This window comes from Haliotis rubra, unplaced genomic scaffold, assembly GCF_003918875.1.
Source record: "Haliotis rubra isolate DU_JTF1 unplaced genomic scaffold, ASM391887v1 Scf46, whole genome shotgun sequence".
Lineage (NCBI taxonomy): Eukaryota > Metazoa > Mollusca > Gastropoda > Lepetellida > Haliotidae > Haliotis > Haliotis rubra.
In genome coordinates this window covers 2,312,317-2,331,190 of record NW_025767146.1, presented here as the reverse complement: position 1 = coordinate 2,331,190, position 18,874 = coordinate 2,312,317, and the positions used below count along the sequence as shown (strand labels likewise).

At 44.6% G+C, this 18,874-nt stretch overlaps 1 protein-coding gene across 1 annotated transcript in view; it reads right to left on the bottom strand.

The window, feature by feature from the left end:
- The window catches only part of LOC124290177 (U3 small nucleolar RNA-associated protein 6 homolog), a 184,464-nt gene that overhangs the window by 157,054 nt on the left and 8,536 nt on the right, over positions 1-18,874 (bottom strand). Inside the window, exons 5-14 of the mRNA XM_046726871.1 lie at positions 18,443-18,463; positions 17,806-17,853; positions 9,567-9,630; positions 7,857-7,975; positions 7,436-7,468; positions 6,993-7,022; positions 6,248-6,329; positions 5,805-5,889; positions 3,447-3,529; positions 2,793-2,846 (exon numbers count right to left, since the gene is read on the bottom strand). Coding sequence (XP_046582827.1) covers positions 2,793-2,846; positions 3,447-3,529; positions 5,805-5,889; positions 6,248-6,329; positions 6,993-7,022; positions 7,436-7,468; positions 7,857-7,975; positions 9,567-9,630; positions 17,806-17,853; positions 18,443-18,463 — 619 coding nt within the window. The remainder of the gene's footprint in view (positions 1-2,792; positions 2,847-3,446; positions 3,530-5,804; positions 5,890-6,247; positions 6,330-6,992; positions 7,023-7,435; positions 7,469-7,856; positions 7,976-9,566; positions 9,631-17,805; positions 17,854-18,442; positions 18,464-18,874) is intronic.

Below are 18,874 nucleotides of genomic sequence, written 5' to 3'. Positions count from 1 at the left end.
ACTCCGCTTTTAGCAATATTCCAGCAATATCATGGCTAGGGACACCAGAAATGGGCTTCACACATTGTACCCATGTGGGGAATCAAACCCGGGTTTTCGGCATGACGAACGAACGCTTTAAGCACTAGGCTACCCCACCGCCCCTTGTACACTTTAGAGAACATTCAGATATGTTTAATATGACCAGCAACAAAGACATGACATGTCAAGCTATAAAAGTGTTTTGGAGTCTGAGTCCATACATGCATAATTTTCTTAAGTTAGTCAAGCAACTAGAAATCTGTTACACTTCATCATTTAACACATACAAATAGGATCCCGCCATAATAGTTTTAATATATAACCAATTAAGAATGTTGTTTTATCTACAGAAAGTGTTACTATAGACAAGGTAAGTGAATACAATGTCATGGCAAATGGCAAACAGCACTACTAGGTATCCAGATGAAAATGTTTCTCTCAGCTAATTTGTCTTGAAAATGATGATAAAATGCTCTGAAATGCAAGCAAATTCCAAAATTTTATTGGAGGCTTTGCCCTGAACCCCACTCATGCACACGCAAGATTCCAAGGACTATGCGTTTTAGGAACACAAAGTTTTTTATTACCACGAACACTGATGGGGGGCAGCACCACTATCATCATGGCAGTAACACACACACGTACATCTGACAGAACAGCAACCAATTAAAATTCAAGCAAAAAAACCACTAACTATGAACACTTGTGTGGAAAATAAACCCGTCTACATACAGTCAATGATGGGTTGGTGTAGATATAATGATTATCATTCTAAAACATTCAGCAAACATCTGTTATTACAAGTCCTACTTGCCCAATCTGCCTATCACAGGACCTCACCAATGTAGGGGAGATAACCCAGTGCACACCTTCACTTACCATGGTCAACATACGGTAGTAACATAAAATCCTCATTGTGAGTTGTCCATGATTATCACATTGATCTCTCACTGGCAACAATACACATATAAGATTTGTAACAGAAGTACTGCAGTACCTGTATCAGTAGGGGAGCAGACAACCCAGCTGACTGTGATGTAACAGTACATGATATATACAGTCCACTGTGGATCTGCCCCAGAATCACTGCAGGGACATTCTGTGTGTATAACCCAGCTGACTGTGATGTAACAGTACATGATATAGACAGTCCACTGTGGATCTGCCCCAGAATCACTACAGGGATATTCTGTGTGTATAACCCAGCTGACTGTGATGTAACAGAATCACTACAGGGTACATGATATGAGACAGTGAACTGTGGATCTGCCCCAGAATCACTACAGGGACATTCTGTGTGTATAACCCAGCTGACTGTGATGTAACAGTACATGATATATACAGTCCACTGTGGATCTGCCCCAGAATCACTGCAGGGACATTCTGTGTGTATAACCCAGCTGACTGTGATGTAACAGTACATGATATACAGTGCACTGAGGATCTGCCCCAGAATCACTACAGAGACATTCTGTGTGTATAACCCAGCTGACTGTGATGTAACAGTACATGATATATACAGTGCACTGTGGATCTGCCCCAGAATCACTGCAGGGACATTCTGTGTGTATAACCCAGCTGACTGTGATGTAACAGTACATGATATACAGTGCACTGAGGATCTGCCCCAGAATCACTACAGAGATATATACAGTGCACTGTGGATCTGCCCCAGAATCACTGCAGGGACATTCTGTGTGTATAACCCAGCTGACTGTGATGTAACAGTACATGATATATACAGTGCACTGTGGATCTGCCCCAGAATCACTGCAGGGACATTCTGTGTGTATAACCAAGCTGACTGTGATGTAACAGTACATGATATATACAGTGCACTGTGGATCTGCCCCAGAATCACTGCAGGGATATTCTGTGTGTATAACCCAGCTGACTGTGATGTAACAGTACATGATATATACAGTGCACTGTGGATCTGCCCCAGAATCACTACAGAGACATTCTGTGTGTATAACCAAGCTGACTGTGATGTAACAGTACATGATATATACAGTGCACTGTGGATCTGCTGTGGATCAGAATCACTGCAGGGATATTCTGTGTGTATAACCAAGCTGACTGTGATGTAACAGTACATGATATATACAGTCCACTGTGGATCTGCCCCAGAATCACTGCAGGGACATTTCTGTGTATAACCCAGCTGACTGTATAACCCAGCTGACTGTGATGTAACAGTGACATGTACATATATACAGTGCACTGTGGATCTGCCCCAGAATCACTGCAGGGATATTCTGTGTGTATAACCAAGCTGACTGTGATGTAACAGTACATGATATATACAGTCCACTGTGGATCTGCCCCAGAATCACTGCAGGGATATTCTGTGGACATGACTGTGATGTGTGTATAACCCAGCTGACTGTGATGTAACAGTACATGATATATACAGTGCACTGTGGATCTGCCCCAGAATCACTGCAGGGACATTCTGTGTGTTCTGTGTGTGTAACCCAGCTGACTGTGATGTAACAGTACATGATATATACAGTGCACTGTGGATCTGCCCCAGAATCACTGCAGGGACATTCTGTGTGTATAACCCAGCTGACTGTGATGTAACAGTACATGATATATACAGTGAACTGTGGATCTGCCCCAGAATCACTACAGGGACATTCTGTGTGTATAACCCAGCTGACTGTGATGTAACAGTACATGATATATACAGTGCACTGTGGATCTGCCCCAGAATCACTACAGGGACATTCTGTATGTATATACTGTAGGAAACAAATGTGACTTACTTGTGTTGAGTTCCCTGATGGCCTCGTTGAAGGTCATGAAACATTTCTCCTCACCTGCACACAAACCACAACATCTTAGTACAGAGATAATCACAGTATAACCTTCTCATGCATCTCTGAGTGTGAGTGAGTGAGTTGGGTTTTACGCCGTTTTTAGCAATATTCCAGCAATATCATGGCGGGGGACACCAGAAATGGGCTTTACACATTGTACCCATGTGGGGAATCGAACCCGGGTCTTTGGCTAAAAGCGGCGTAAAACCAAACTCACTCACTCACAAGGAAACTGAATGTCACTAGTACAATGCACCCACAAAGAAACTGAATGTCACTAGTACAATGCACCCACAAGGAAACTGAATGTCACAATTTTCATGCATAAATGACCTGACAATTGACAACTATGTCAAATCAGGGGGAGGTAAGTCTTATCAGTCTACATCACATCACACTTTGCCATGAAATTCATACTTTGGAATGAATCCTCTTTTCATTATACACTATTCTGAGAGATATTTCATATCAACAGGTTTGTTTTCATTTCTTACTAATAAATAACAAACTGAGTAGCCTAAACCTGAATCAACTGTGCCAGTGATGCACTGATACATGTACTGGGGTTCCATTGTAGACAGTGAGAGCACAGCATCTTACCAACATCCTTGTCCTTGGCTTGCAGATGTCTCCGAGCAAGGGCGTTCCACGTGACAGCATGCTGCGGGTACAGATCCTTGAGGCTGGAACATCATGAAGGCAGACATTAGATACTCTAGGTGAGTGGAGGTCAAACATGGAGTATGTAACTGTGGTCAGCAAAATTCTTGGGGGCCTGTATGTATTAAAGTCGGGAGCAGATAACCCAGTGGTTGATATTACGACCAACTTAAAAATGCCTTCAAAGTACATGTATGACTTGGCCACTCTCCACTACAGGACAAGCAACATGAGGAGACAGCATCTAATATATCCAGGTCGCAGGGCTGAAATATGGTGCTGGCAAAGCAAGGCTGAATCTGGCATCCAAACCCATGACAAAGTAATTCTAACATGTCTGACGGACACAACTGTACCCAGTTTAAGGATTGCTATGTAATGTTGCTCTCAGCAATATTCCAGCTCTCTGACAGTGACTTACTCTTTGTACATGGTGTTGAGCTTAGAGGCTGTGACAGTGACTTACTCTTTGTACATGGTGTTGAGCTTAGAGGTGAGGTGAGGTGGAATTGGGTTTTATGTCGTGCTTGAGAATATTTTGCTCATTTACATGGTGTTGAGCTTAGAGGCTGGTTTTATAGTGCTAGCCCACTGAGATACATCGCAGTGAAGCATGGTGTCCAGAGCTTAGAGGCTGCTGACAGTGACTTACTCATTTTGCCACATGACCAACAAGTGTTGAGCTTAGAGGATGTCGAACAGTGACTTACTCTTTGTACATGGTGTTGAGCTTAGAGGCTGTGACAGTGACTTACTCTTTGTACATGGTGTTGAGCTTAGAGGCTGTGACAGTGACTTACTCTTTGTACATGGAGTTGAGCTTAGAGGCTGTGACAGTGACTTACTCTTTGTACATGGTGTTGAGCTTAGAGGCTGTGACAGTGACTTACTCTTTGTACATGGTGTTGAGCTTAGAGGCTGTGACAGTGACTTAGTACATGGTGTTGAGCTTAGAGGCTGTGACAGTGACTTACTCTTTGTACATGGTGTTGAGGCTACATGGTGTTGAGCATGTGACAGTTACCTCTCTTTGTACATGGTGTTGAGCTTAGAGGCTGTGACAGTGACTTACTCTTTGTACATGGTGTTGAGCTTTGACAGTGACTTACTCTTTGTACATGGTGTTGAGCTTAGAGGCTCTGACAGTGTGTTGAGCTTAGAGGCTGTGACAGTGACTTACTCTTTGTACATGGTGTTGAGCTTAGAGGCTGTGACAGTGACTTACTCTTTTTGTACATGGTGTTGAGCTTAGAGGCTGTGACAGTGACTTACTCTTTGTACATGGTGTTGAGCTTAGAGGCTGTGACAGTGACTTACTCTTTGTACATGGTGTTGAGCTTAGAGGCTGTGACAGTGACTTACTCTTTGTACATGGTGTTGAGCTTAGAGAGGCTGTGACAGTGACTTACTCTTTGTACATGGTGTTGAGCTTAGAGGCTGTGACAGTGACTTACTCTTTGTACATGGTGTTGAGCTTAGAGGCTGTGACAGTGACTTACTCTTTGTACATGGTGTTGAGCTTAGAGGCTGTGACAGTGACTTACTCTTTGTACATGGTGTTGAGCTTAGAGGCTGTGACAGTGACTTACTCTTTGTACATGGTGTTGAGCTTAGAGGCTGTGACAGTGACTTACTCTTTGTACATGGTGTTGAGCTTAGAGGCTGTACAGTGACTTACTCTTTGTACATGGTGTTGAGCTTAGAGGCTGTGACAGTGACTTACTCTTTGTACATGGTGTTGAGCTTAGAGGCTGTGACAGTGACTTACTCTTTGTACATGGTGTTGAGCTTAGAGGCTGTGACAGTGACTTACTCTTTGTACATGGTGTTGAGCTTAGAGGCTGTGACAGTGACTTACTCTTTGTACATGGTGTTGAGCTTAGAGGCTGTGACAGTGACTTACTCTTTGTACATGGTGTTGAGCTTAGAGGCTGTGACAGTGACTTACTCTTTGTACATGGTGTTGAGCTTAGAGGCTGTGACAGTGACTTACTCTTTGTACATGGTGTTGAGCTTAGACTTACTCTTTGTACATGGTGGCTGTGACAGTGACTTACTCTTTGTACATGGTGTTGAGCTTAGAGGCTGTGACAGTGACTTACTCTTTGTACATGGTGTTGAGCAGAGGTGTTGAGCTTAGAGGCTAGAGTGACAGTGACTTACTCTTTGTACATGGTGTTGAGCTTAGAGGCTGTAACAGTGACTTACTCTTTGTACATGGTGTTGAGCTTAGAGGCTGTGACAGTGACTTACTCTTTGTACATGGTGTTGAGCTTAGAGGCTGTGACAGTGACTTACTCTTTGTACATGGTGTTGAGCTTAGAGGCTGTGAAGGGGAACTGCTGGCACACATCGATCAGAGCCAGAACCAGGTTGACATCTCCTGCAACAGTGATTGAAGTGAGTGAGTGAGTGAGTGAGTGAGTGAGTGAGTGAGTGAAGTGAGCGAGAGTGAGTGAAGTGAGTGAAGTGAGTGAAGTGAGTGAAGTGAGTGAGGAGTGAGTGAGTGAGTGAGTGAGTGAGTGAGTGAGTGAGTGAGTGAGTGAGTGATGTGATCGCGAGAGCGAAAGAGCGAGTGTGTGTGTGTGTGTGTGTGTGTGTGTTCAAGAAAAGATTAAATGATTTTTCTTTGAAGCACTGTCTGTCAATATTTATTTAGCAACCCCAATGTATCTGTCTGGTAACTTTTACGTCTGCGATAATGAGAATATATCTGTTGTACTGAAGTATTCTCAACTGACCTGGGAATTGTTCCACTGCCTTCCTGTACACTATCTGAGCCACCTTCCCCGACAACACTGCCTCCTCCTCCACATCAGCAAGCTGTGCAACAACAACAACAACACTGATAGAGTGGTCTATAAAGTATTCTGCTGGATGATCCCACCTGTGGATCTATATTGTACAAGGTCAAGGTGTGTATAACACTAGATAACACTGCAAGACACAGTCCATAACACTACATTACACTGTGCAACACTGTCCAACACTGTCCGACTCCTATAAGAATATAACACCATACAGCAGCGTAGAAGACTACATAACACTCTACAAGAACAGTTAATACTGTAAATATTCTACCTCTGTACGTGACTGTATAACGCAGACTACAGGACTACATACAAACTGATATGAAACTTGGTCATCAATATGATGATACATGACCTATTGTGATGAAACAGAGTTTTAATTCAATCACATGATACACAAAGTTTATTCATGGATTGCTTCTAAAGTTTATTCAGGATGCTGTTCTGTTAATAATCCATGCGTTAATATGTCACCATGATGTGAAATATGCCAATTTCTTTCTGACTTTTTACTTCTTTAATAGTTATCGATTGATATTTACTTAACAATTATTGATGTCTATGATCTGTATCGATAGACCGCAACAGTTGTCAGTAGTGAAACTCTATTACACTGTATAACACAACATACACTATAAAACACTATATACAGATATACACAGGCGAAACAACTCACTTCTTCCAGCAGTTCTCGTCTTTTCCTCAACTAAAACAAAAACAAGCTGTTAAGTTCTCTCTGTATTGTACAGTGTATTGTCAGTATCTGAAATTAACAGTCATGGCACGCCACAGTGGGCATGAAGACAAAGTCCCAAGACAAAGGATGTAAGTCCATTTCCATGTAGTTTAAGATAAATGTCCATAGTTTTCTGGTTGATACTGAAACTACTACTGAGTGAATCCATGCAGGATTCAGTTTACAGTCGCGGCCCTCACTTACTGAGAGTAGATAAAAAACTGTGAACAATGTGACACAGTGTGTAATAGAAGAAACGAAAAATATTTTGTCTTATAGCGACTAGTCTCAGGTAATAGAGATTCTTGTTGCCATGATTACAAAGGTCCAGTTGATATAGACACTTATTCTCCTGTTTCATCTTGGCCTACTGAGCTACGTACCTTCTCTGCATATAGTAACTCCAGTCTGTAGTACTGAAACACAGGGACAAAACAGCATGGGACTGAGTGAGTGAGTTGGGTTTGACTCCTAACACAGATTTAGTGATACCATTACACATTATATTCATTTGGATTGAGCTGAACACACAGTCCCCAACATGGCTATGGTGCTGGTATGCTGGACAGAGTAGCTCACCAGTCAGCTCTTCAACACATCCTATTTTCACTCAGAAAGAAGAAGCCAACCAACTTTGGGGAAAACACCATTACTTTCCATAACATCCAGCATGTGTTTAGCAAACTTCTGTAGTTGTTGTAAAACATGCAAACACTTCTATTGGCTTAACTTAACAGCTTAAGGTACATAAGGGCAATGTTGGTTTTGTTTTATGATTTTGTTGGTTAATGCCGCCCGCCTCACCTCTATCCACAACTGCTTGGAGGTGTCATTGAACCTCAAACCTCTCTGCAACAAAGTGCGAGCATTCTCGGGGTTGACGTTGGCTTCAAACTCCCACTTGGCAGCCATGATCCATAGATCTAACACAGATACAACACAAGATACAATTAAGAAATACAGTTCGCTCTACCACCATGTATAGTGTAATAAAGCACACTTTCGCCCTGAACTGTTATAGTTAAAGTATGAGGACGTTTGCGTCCGAGTGCTTTAACGTTGTAATAGTTCAGGGTGAAAGTGTGCTTTATTACACTGTACATGGTGGTAGAGCAAACTGTATTTCTTTTTTAAGATGCCAAATTTAATACTTTCTAAGCATAATTATGATTAATTTAAGGCAGAAAAGAAACAACGGTGTCGGTGACCTAAATTAAGAATCCTCGCACAGGGCTAACTGGTGCGCTGTTCTATTGATGTGTCTGTACATGGTGACGCAATGCAAATAGTGCACATTATCGTCTGATAAAGTACTGTCAGCGCCTTTGATCGTTAACCGAAGCATCTTAGAATATGCAGTGGAAGCCCCCTAAACCGGCAGCCCTCCAATCCGGCACACTCTCAATATTGGCACTAGAATTTGGTCTTGACAGAAGCTAGTTAATTTATAATCATTTACACGCCCTCTAATCCGGCGTCAGTCTATTCCGTATTTCGGCACAACAAAGACCGCCCAATTGACTGTTTGTACAGTAATAAACGCTCTCTAAACCGGCATCCAGTACCTCGGTTCTCCTGCTGATTGGCTGAACCTGTATTAACAACACAATGGCTTGCCATCGGTATTAATCTCAGTGATGTTGATTAGGCCTAAGTAGGTGAGGTAAATTGGTGAGTGACAAGTGTCACTTGTATTATAATTTAATTACAGCAAATATATGACAAAGTTAACACTCTGACGCATGATTGGTTTTTGAGTGTCTGCAGTAAAAACATGCCCATTTCTGGACCTATTTTGAAAGAGAAAGCTATTTAGTTTGCTTCAGAATTGAATCTCAACGAGTTTAAGGCATCAGATGGTTGGCTGGCACGTTGAAAGACACAATACGACATCAACTGAGAAGCGAAAGTGTCATTGTAGATCAGAGTGAAAAGTTGAAGTCCCGCCTCCCGACTTTGATTGATGGATATGCGCCTAGGGAAGATGTCTTTAACTGCGATGGGACTGGTTCGATTTTGTCGTGCTTTACCCCATGTTATGTTTATTGATGAATAAAGAATATGATGACTATCGACACGTTGTTCAGTCGTATTTTATGGCACACGGAAGATCTTCTCAGGTTGAAAAGGAAAAGTTCTCTAAACCGGCACGCCCCCTATATTGGCGGTTTTTGCCGATCCCAACGAATGCCGGTCTAGAGGGCTTCCAGTGTACAACACAATATACAATGCAAGATAAAGCACTGATACAATACTAGATACAACAATATGCCTTGCATATTTTAAAATCAAATACTTATCAATTTTATACAATAGTGAAACAAAACAAATTCCATAATCATAATTGTTTTCATCCAACATTACAATAAGCACAGCTTCTGATATTAATCAGTACTACACTTTTCCAGAATACTCACAACAATCTGTAGTTTTCAGAAATCTACAAATGTTACAAACGTTTCAGGCAATACTCAGCTACTGGGGTTTCACATATTCCCGTTGGTTGAAGCTCACCTGGTTTCTTGTTGTGAACTTGGAGCATGCGGGTATACAGTCGGCTCACGTACGACCTCTCATTCTGAAGCAACACATATACGTATCATCAGACACGGCCCCAACTTCTTGCTGGCTGTCAGTTCACAAAAATATATAACAAATTGTAAACTTATGTCATGTTTCCTATTAGGGATGCCACGATACATTGATGCATCGATACTTTTTCTAAGACAATACAATTATCGATACATTAAAAACTGTATCGATATTTAGTTTTGAAAGTATCGGTTTAAATATGTTGGTGTATCATTTACATTTTGCAATTGTATCATGTTTTTTTATGTTATGAGAGTTATAAATTTGAAAATTTTATTATAAATTGTATATTTATATACTTATCCTATCTCACGGTATACATAATCCCACAGCTGGTAGGCGGGGTCGCAGATTACCCCGTTACTACCACCAGGAAAAACGCATAACCCAAGGAGGCCAGGAGAAAGCACCAACTCCCGATATGCAAACTCCAACCTGAGATCGGTTTCTTGTAACCCCTTGGCTTACACAGCACAAAAACTCTAGGGAGTGGGCGCTCCTGAATTAATGTGGTTTTCGGCCACAACTTTTGACAAGCAAAAGGACGCAGTTTGGCAAGTAGGCCCCGCCGCCCCGCGATTTATCAGGTCAGCCCAGTGAATTAAAGTCGAGGACCTTAATCTGGCCAGTCCCTGCTTCGAAACTACCCCCCACAGACACACGCTGGAAGGCGGTGAAAGAGGGAATAGTTCGGTTGCTCAACTAGTTTCAGTACCAATCTCCCTAACTCACCAAAGGTGAGAAAGGACTCAGGAGCAGAACGGTTCGAAAATCATGTAAGTAATCGGAAATCAACACTTCGCTGACGTAATTGCTCAGAGAGTAGAGGTCAGTAAGCGGAGTGTCAATCATCTCTGCAATGTAGCACAAGACTTGCCTCACAGTCTATTAAGTCATAACCGATGACAGTGCAGACACGCCCTATTCCCATAGGTGAGAATAATCTAAGCCCAAATGGAAGAAAATACCAAGACATGGATAACATCGATATCTTTTATTATGTACAGAGCAAAACCGACCAAAGAAGGATTGCTTTATCTGCGAACACGGGCCGATGACAATTGCTGCGCCAGGACCAGGGGGCCGAATTGATGTAGACCTTCCATGTCTGTAACCGATAGGTCCGTCAGGTAGTGTGAGGCAAACACCGTATCTGATCGCCAAAAACAGCCCTCCATGATGGACTGCAGGGAACAATTTCTGTGAAGAGCCATGGTGGAGGCAAGAGCTCAAGTCTCATGAGGCTTCGCCGTCGACGGTGGAGGTAGGTCAGCAAAGGCATAAGCATGCAGGATCGTAGTTCGCATCCAAAACGCCAAGGTAGTACGGGAGACTTCCGAGGTGGAGGCAGTAGACAATGGAATGAACAATCTCTTACACACTCTGCGGCGATCCTGTGAGGCAGCTAGGTAAATCCTTAATGCACGCACCGGGCATAAGGACAGATCCTCAGTGTCATCTGGGCCCAAGATAGTGGACAACGGCGGAATCGTGAATGTGCGATCTGGCTGTCCTGGTAACTGATTCTTGGCGAGAAAATCCAACCGCAAACCAAGGAAAACTTTCGCATGTCTAGACCTTTCAAACCGTACCCAAGAAACATCAAGAGAATGCAACTCAGAAATACGAGCAGCCGTAGCCAAGGCCAATAGAAAGAAGGTCTTAAAGGAGACATGTTCGAAATCTTTCTTCTCCAAAGGTTCATAATCAGCTGACGTGAGATGAGCAAGTACAACGGAAAGATCCCAAGCTTGAGGCCGGAACTTCCGAGATTGGTCAGCCAGTTTGTAAGACAGGAGGAGAAACTGGAGTTCAGGGACAGTGGACACCTTGACACCTGAGGCCGCTGCAATAACCGTGTTAAGTGCCGCCAGATAGGTAGATAGTGTAGAACCATTGAGGTTTCTGGAGGTACGGAGATGCTGAAGGTACTCTGCTACCATCTGCGGGGACGCCGTAGTGGGGCATGAGATGCCCCTCTTCCTGCAATATGCTTCGAAATTCTTCCATTTGTCATCGTAGAGTGACCTCGTAGAAGTACGATGCGCTGTAGTAATGGCAGTAGCCACATGCTTAGAATAGCTCTTAGCCGTTAACGACCGATGTAGATGCGGCAAATGTGCAGATGGAGCGTCATCGGGGACCAATGTAGCCTGTCGGAGTGCAGATGTACCAATAGATCGGGCCAAACGGGAAGTGGTTCGGCTAGGTCTTGAAGGTTTACGAACCAGCTTCTGGCCGGCCAATAGGGCGCGACCAAAAGCAGAGTCATCCTCTGAGTTGCGCGCAGCTTCACTAATTCGCCAGGAAGAAGGGCCACTGGTGGAAACGCATAAGCTTTCAGGTTCTCCCACAGAATGGCTAGAGCATCGAGGTCCCAAGCCAGAGGATCCGGAATCGGTGACTCAAACCGAGGCAGCTGATTGTTGAATCGAGTGGCGAAGAGATCCACTGTCGGAGTCGTCAACGGGAAGGCAAAAGGTCTGGAACACCTGAGGATGTAATTTCGAATTCCGTTGGAGAGGGACGACTGATTGTTGATTGAGAAGATGAGCTCCCCACCCGTGTAGAGACGCGTCCACATACAGGTGGTGAGACAGAACAAACGGCCCTAAACAAACTCCGTCGCAAACATTCAATTCTTCCATCCACCACAGGAGATGGGGATGGAGCTGCAGAGGTAGAGTGATCAAGGCAACGGGATCTCCCACTCTGATGTTAGGCGCTAGAAAGAACTGCAAGGGACGAAGTTGTAGTTGACCCCTGAGGGTCAACGCCTGAGCCGACGTAAAGAGGCCCAGGAGCTCCTGCCACTGACGAAGCGTCCTGGGTTGCGCCAGTGCCAGAGAAACCAATCGCTGAATCTTGCAGAAACGATCCCTCGGGACAAAGAGTTTGTTGGCCTCTGTGTGGAACACTGCTCCAATGAATTGGAGACGGCGTGTAGGGGCTAGTTACGATTTCTGCAGATTGATTAACCAGCCTAATTGGCGAAGAAGCTGTATCGCAAAGTGCATGTGATGAAGCAGAAGGGCATGATCGGTCTGCGCCTGAATGCAGTCGTCGATGTAAGCTTCGAACACTATCCCCTTGTGGTGAAGGAAGCTGGTGATAGGCTTCGTTACCCGTGTGAACAGCCACGGGGCCGAAGAAATTCCAAACGGGAGGACACGCCACTGATAGTGGGTGCCCTCGAAGACAAATCGAAGGGACTTGCGATGAGCCGGGAAGATTGGGATGTGCAAGTACGCATCCTGGAGATCCAAACTGACCATGAAGTCTCCCGGCTTGATAATGGTCTTGAGGAGTGCCACCGAAACCATGCGAAAATGGGGCGGAGGCTGCAGAAACCTCTCGTTGAAAATCTTCATGTTGAAAATTAACCTCAGTTTGTCCGAATCCTTCTTGGGGACCAGAAAGATTGGGAGAATAGAACCCCGGGGCGGTCAGAGCCGGACCCAGGGATTCGATCGCAAGTTTCTTGAGCAAGGTGTCTATTGTGGATCGACGAACCGCCGTCTGTTGAGCGGGATACGTTCTGCGATCCGGAAGCAAAGTGAGAGGAGGATCCCCGATGAGTGGCAGCTGAAAACCCGTGGACAACATGGAGGGACGAAGGGGTCTCCCAAGATGGTCCAGTTGGGAGCATAAGTCCCAAGCCGGCCGCATACTGGGGAAGTCAGAATGGGCACGACTGGAGGTCGCCTGCTAATGTCCTCAAGTCACTGTTTGTCAGGTCTTTGCGAAGTGGGCTGGTCGGAAGCGGAAGCTGATCGTAAAGCAGTGGATGCCCGACATTGACGGTTGAGTCGTCCTCTGCCGAAGGATCCCTTTCCATGAAAGGAAGCAGCAGGACCCGCACGAAGGTCCGGATTCACTGGGACATAACGGGCTGGCCGTCGCTGGCGCAACGATTCCTCCACCTGCAAACGCTGGAACTTCAACAATTCCACTGACACTTGTAAATGAGCATCTTGACCCACTCTGTTGGCGACATCTCTAACAGCCCCGTTGAACAGTGATCTGCCAGACCACGGCTGCCGAAAGAGATCAGTACGGAACCGATCCTCCCAAAAGGATAAGTGCAAAGCCCCCCTGCGACGCACAGCTGTGATGTACAAAAAGAAGTGAGCTAACTGATCTAGAATGGTCTGGAATTGCTCTTGCAATAAGACCATAGCCGCTCGAATATATGCTTGTTGATGGGACGTAGCATGCGCAACCGACATAGCCACCGCTTCGGTAGTCGTCAACACCATGTTGAGTGGAGCCATTGTCTTCCTTATGACACCATCCAAATGCAAAAGCTCACGATCCTCAACCAGGAACGGCGAGTAGGCTTTCTGTCCCTAGCAATGTAATATCATCATCCACCAGAGGGGAGACGATTAGCGTAGAGAAACCATGAACATGAGCAGATGCTAAATTGAAGCGAGGAGCCGCGAACCAATCCTTAACCTTCCTCAGGTTACCAAAAGCCTCATCCAGAGATGCTGCCAATTGAGTAATACACAGTCGAGGAGGGAACGTGATAGAGCCAAAGTCACCTGGCTTCATGTCAAAGCTGGATAATAAATCCGCCGATGAGCTACTACGCTGTAAACGAAGGCTATCGGCAATCCAGACAAGTAGTTGAGGCATGTCAACAGCATCCACGCTACCATCGGATAGTGCCGTACCATCAGACGAAGGACATGGCGTCATCGAACGATGAACCTCCTCTAAAAGAGGAACTGGAGTAGTCGAAGGACATGATGACTGATTAGCAGAGGAGGATGCTGGCACCTGCTGTCGTAACGCTGACGCTACCGCTAGCACAATAGCATTAAAGTCCAGAGGTTGAATACTCGAAACTTCTGAACCCGGATACCGGTAAAATGGGTCTGGCCACCGATCCCGTTATAGGAGGAACCGACGAAACAGAAGCAGACACCGAGAGATGACGAGGCACCTCACTAAGAGAAGACGGACCTCCAGCTAACTGAGACACCCCCCCATGAGGCAACGATGAAGCCGAAAGGTCCCGGCCATTGACAGCAAAGGTTAAACTGAGTGGACCCAGCGCCGAACTAGACACATGAGAGGTGAGCGCTGAACCCTGAGGAAGCAACGAACCAACCGCCCCATGAGTCAACCTTGAAGCCAGTGAGCTATGAGAAAGCGCCAACCAGGACCAATATGCGTAAGCGCCGCAGCACGAACACCGTGAGGAAGCGCTGAACTGGGAGTACTATGAGTAAGCGCCGAACCAGGAGCCCTGGGAGCAAGCGCCGAACCGGGAATACTGTGAGTATGCGCCGCACCGGGAGCACCATGAGGAAGTGACGAACCCAAGCCTGCATGAATTAGCACCTAACTGGGAGCACCGGGATTAAGCGCCGAATCAAAACCCCCCTGAGTAAGCGCCGAACTTGGAGCACCGGGAGGAAGCGCCGTATCAAAACCCCTATGAGTAAGCGCCGAACTTGGAGCACCGGGAGGAAGCGCCGAACCGGGAACACCGGGAGGAAGCACCGAACCGGGAGCACCAGTAGTAAGCGCCGAACCGGGGGCAAACAAGAGCGCCGAATTGGACCCAAGCAGCGCTCTGAATGACATCACGTGATCGGCAACAAGCGGCGCTCTACCCACAGGTCCTGAAGTAAGCGGTGCTTGAGAGGTATGCGGCGCACTAGAATAATGTGGTGGCCCATAACCAAACGGTACAGGATACGGGACAGAAGCGGAAAAAGGTAATCTGGGAACCATCGACACACTTGTCAACCCCACCGGAGGATGAGAAAGCGCCGCATCAAAACTATCCCCTGTACCCAAAGCAAGTGACACATTCGACGCAAGCACCGAATGGGAAACAGGCATAGTAACAACCACCGAAGTGGAAAGTGCCGCACTGCAAGGAAGCGGCACTTGAGATGTAATGCTAGGAATCACACCAAGCGCCGCACAAGAAACCCCCACCTCAGGACCAAAAGAGCACTGAGGGATAGTTATCACCGAAGACGGACGGGGCTGAAGAGAAGATGTAGATTACACGACAACCCTAGGTGGAGAAGAGTCTTCCAAAGTGATGGGGTTAGAGGCATGTGGTCGGAAAAGTTGCCGTAAGTTTTCACTGAGGTAAGAATCCGACGCCTCCCCTAGGAAATCTTCATTAGGAGACGGGGACTTCAAACGACGGACTGCAGTTTTCATACGGCGTTCTGCCTTAAGACGTTTAGACGCAGACGGACCCTCAGATGGGCTTCGACAATCCCTATCTGACATACGTCTACAAGCCACCCGGCGGTATTCAGAGAAATCATCATCGTTGAGGTCTGCACAAAAAGTACAACGATGTGACCACTCACACCGACCCAAGCAGTCAACACACAAGGCATGTGGATCTGCCGCCGAGAAGTTACTTTTACAATTATCGCAATGTTTACGCTTCTTAGAACCACTGCGATTAGATTTTCCCATTGTTGGAAACGCAAGCAAACTTTCTAGAGACAAGCACACGTCCACACGATGTAGCGACAAGAAAGAGAATGACAGGCACAGGTAGTCACATGATCATCTGAGCGAGCTGCACGCTTGCGGAGATGATTGACAGGTGCTGATGTCGGAGTGGGGGGGGAGGTCAGGGCGGGTCAGAGGCCAGTAAGATTTGATTCAACTTAGCCTACAGCACGTTTCAACACATGGTCGTAGAAGAAGAGGAGAGGTGCATACCGTGAGATAGGATAAGTTTAAAAATGATTATTTTTCAGGCACAAAGATGGGAAATTATAACTTATTAATCTCTGAGAATAATAAATGTTGATCTTTTCATGGACAATTATAAAATATGAAATATTAATGTTAAAAATGTACCAAATTTATGCAATAATGCCTGGAAAATAGGTATCGTGATACGTATCGAACCATGACATGGGTATCATGATACGTATCAATTCATGAAACTTATGTATCGTGACATCCCTACTTCCTATCCAGACGTACAGGGAGCTCAGTCTTAAGAAGAAGATGTGTTGACCAGAAGATGCTGATATCTTTCAACCATCTGACGTCCATCGGAAGCTTGCTTCATAGCTCTGCTAATGGTTCTGTTTCCCTAAGTTTGTGTCTTTGGTGGTGGCACCACCAACTGTAGACTAACACTCCCAATACATATTATTTTGATAGAAACAAACAATTTATTTTAAATCAAAAAGGAGTCCCAGAAATCTAGACTTGGTTTTCTTAGGGCTTAACCTCGGCAGAAGAGAAAGTAATGTGGTTCAGGGACTGCGAGAAAGACTACGCCAACTCAGGTTGGCATGAATATCATAAAGCTGTTGTACTGGCAGTAGTAGCGAGTGAGTTATTATTATTCCAGTATGACCACTGTGACCAGTAGAATATCACGGGCAACAAGGCATGACCCAGGTCACATGTACTCGATCTAGTCGTCTCATACAAGCAGGGGGGACTACTAACACTATCCCAACATGTGTATCAAGGCATTACTGCATCAGAAGGTAAGACTTCACTCAGATGCCAGTATCCTTACCACATGTATTTCATTTGTATGTAAGAAGTAAATCAAGGAGTTATTACACAATGTAAGTAATTGCTTTAGAATCTATCAGACTTGTATTTCATCTAAACGATGCAATGACACATTTTAAAATCCCATGTATAGAGTATGACACTGTATTTAGTGAATTACATACTGTTTCAGGGTTTGTTCTAAGCCAGTGGAATATACGTGCCCTGGCATTATTTGACTACACACTATGCGCTTACAATATCATCAGAATAGACATGGACTGCCACCAGTTCCCTATCTTACAGTCATAGAACTTTGTTTTTCTTAAAGAAAGTAGACTAGTCATCAGACTTTGTAAGAAGTCCTGCTTGAACAACACAAAACTGGTTATGCTGAACCTGTAAAATTGGTCACATTAAGTCAGCTTGGATACAAAAATGGTACCCCTATAAAATTGTAATTATACCTTTTGAAGTTAATCCAGTGGAATACTTTAGCAAGTTCTGATTTGTGACAAGAAAGTAATATCTTGATGTCATGGTGCGTACCGTCATGTTACAGTCATACAAACAGTGACATCTGATTGGAGAAGACACTTTTCAATTGTCCAACAATTGGTTCATCCAGATTGACAGGAAAAGTATTACTTACCCGGCTCTTACAGAACTCGATGTGAGACAGCCACAGTTTGACGTCATCCTGTGAGAGAGATGCCACCTTATAACAACATACCTACACGATCATAGATAAGATATATTCATCCTGTGAGAGAAAGGTTTCCTTGTGACGAAACACTGACACAATCGTATAATTATTTATCATCCTGTGAGGGAAATGCCACCTTATGACAACACATCAACACAATTGTGTACCCGATAATTATTTGTCATCCTGTGAGAGAGACTGCCTGACTGACTGAGTTTGGTTTTACGCCGCTTTTAGCAATATTCCAGCAACATCATGGCAGGGGACACCAGAAATGGGCTTCACACATTGTACCCAAGTGGGGATTCGAACCCGGTTTTCGGCGTGACGAGCCAACGCTTTAACCACTAGGCTACCCCACCGCCCCTGTGAGAGAGATACTACTTCATTACAACACATCTACACAACCATGGATTTATTCATCATCCTGTGAGAGAGAGCTGATACCTTATGATAACACATCTACAAAAATCATATATTTATTTGTCATCGTGTGAGAGAGATCCTACCCTATGACAACATATCTTCATAATTGTATATCAGAAATTTTGGAAAAATCAAATTGTCCAAGAGAAGTACTTACTTGAAACCTTAGGCAGACAAGCTGAAAAAGCAGATATAGAGATGAACATTATCTGTTCTCCGATATGCAGGTCTTACTGAGCATTTAACAACATCTTATAGAACAAAGGGGGATAGTGACAGTCTTGCAGATGATACAGTCAAAGTGGACTTGTAGCATTGATGTACAGTTTAGACAAACAAAATATACCCACCTGTTTCACTGAAACACTACAGTTGAACAGATAGTTTGTTGGAAAGTTTTGCTGACAGGATTTCTTATAGTGTGCAAGAACACACAGAGGGGATTGTTGCCTCAATCTGCGAAAACTGATGATCTTTATTTCAGTCAAATCACACGATTGAGTACTTTGATTATACACACTTGATGTAAGTTTATTTAGATATCATACCTTGCAAACTGAATATTTCAAGAGTGAGTCAAGTAACATTC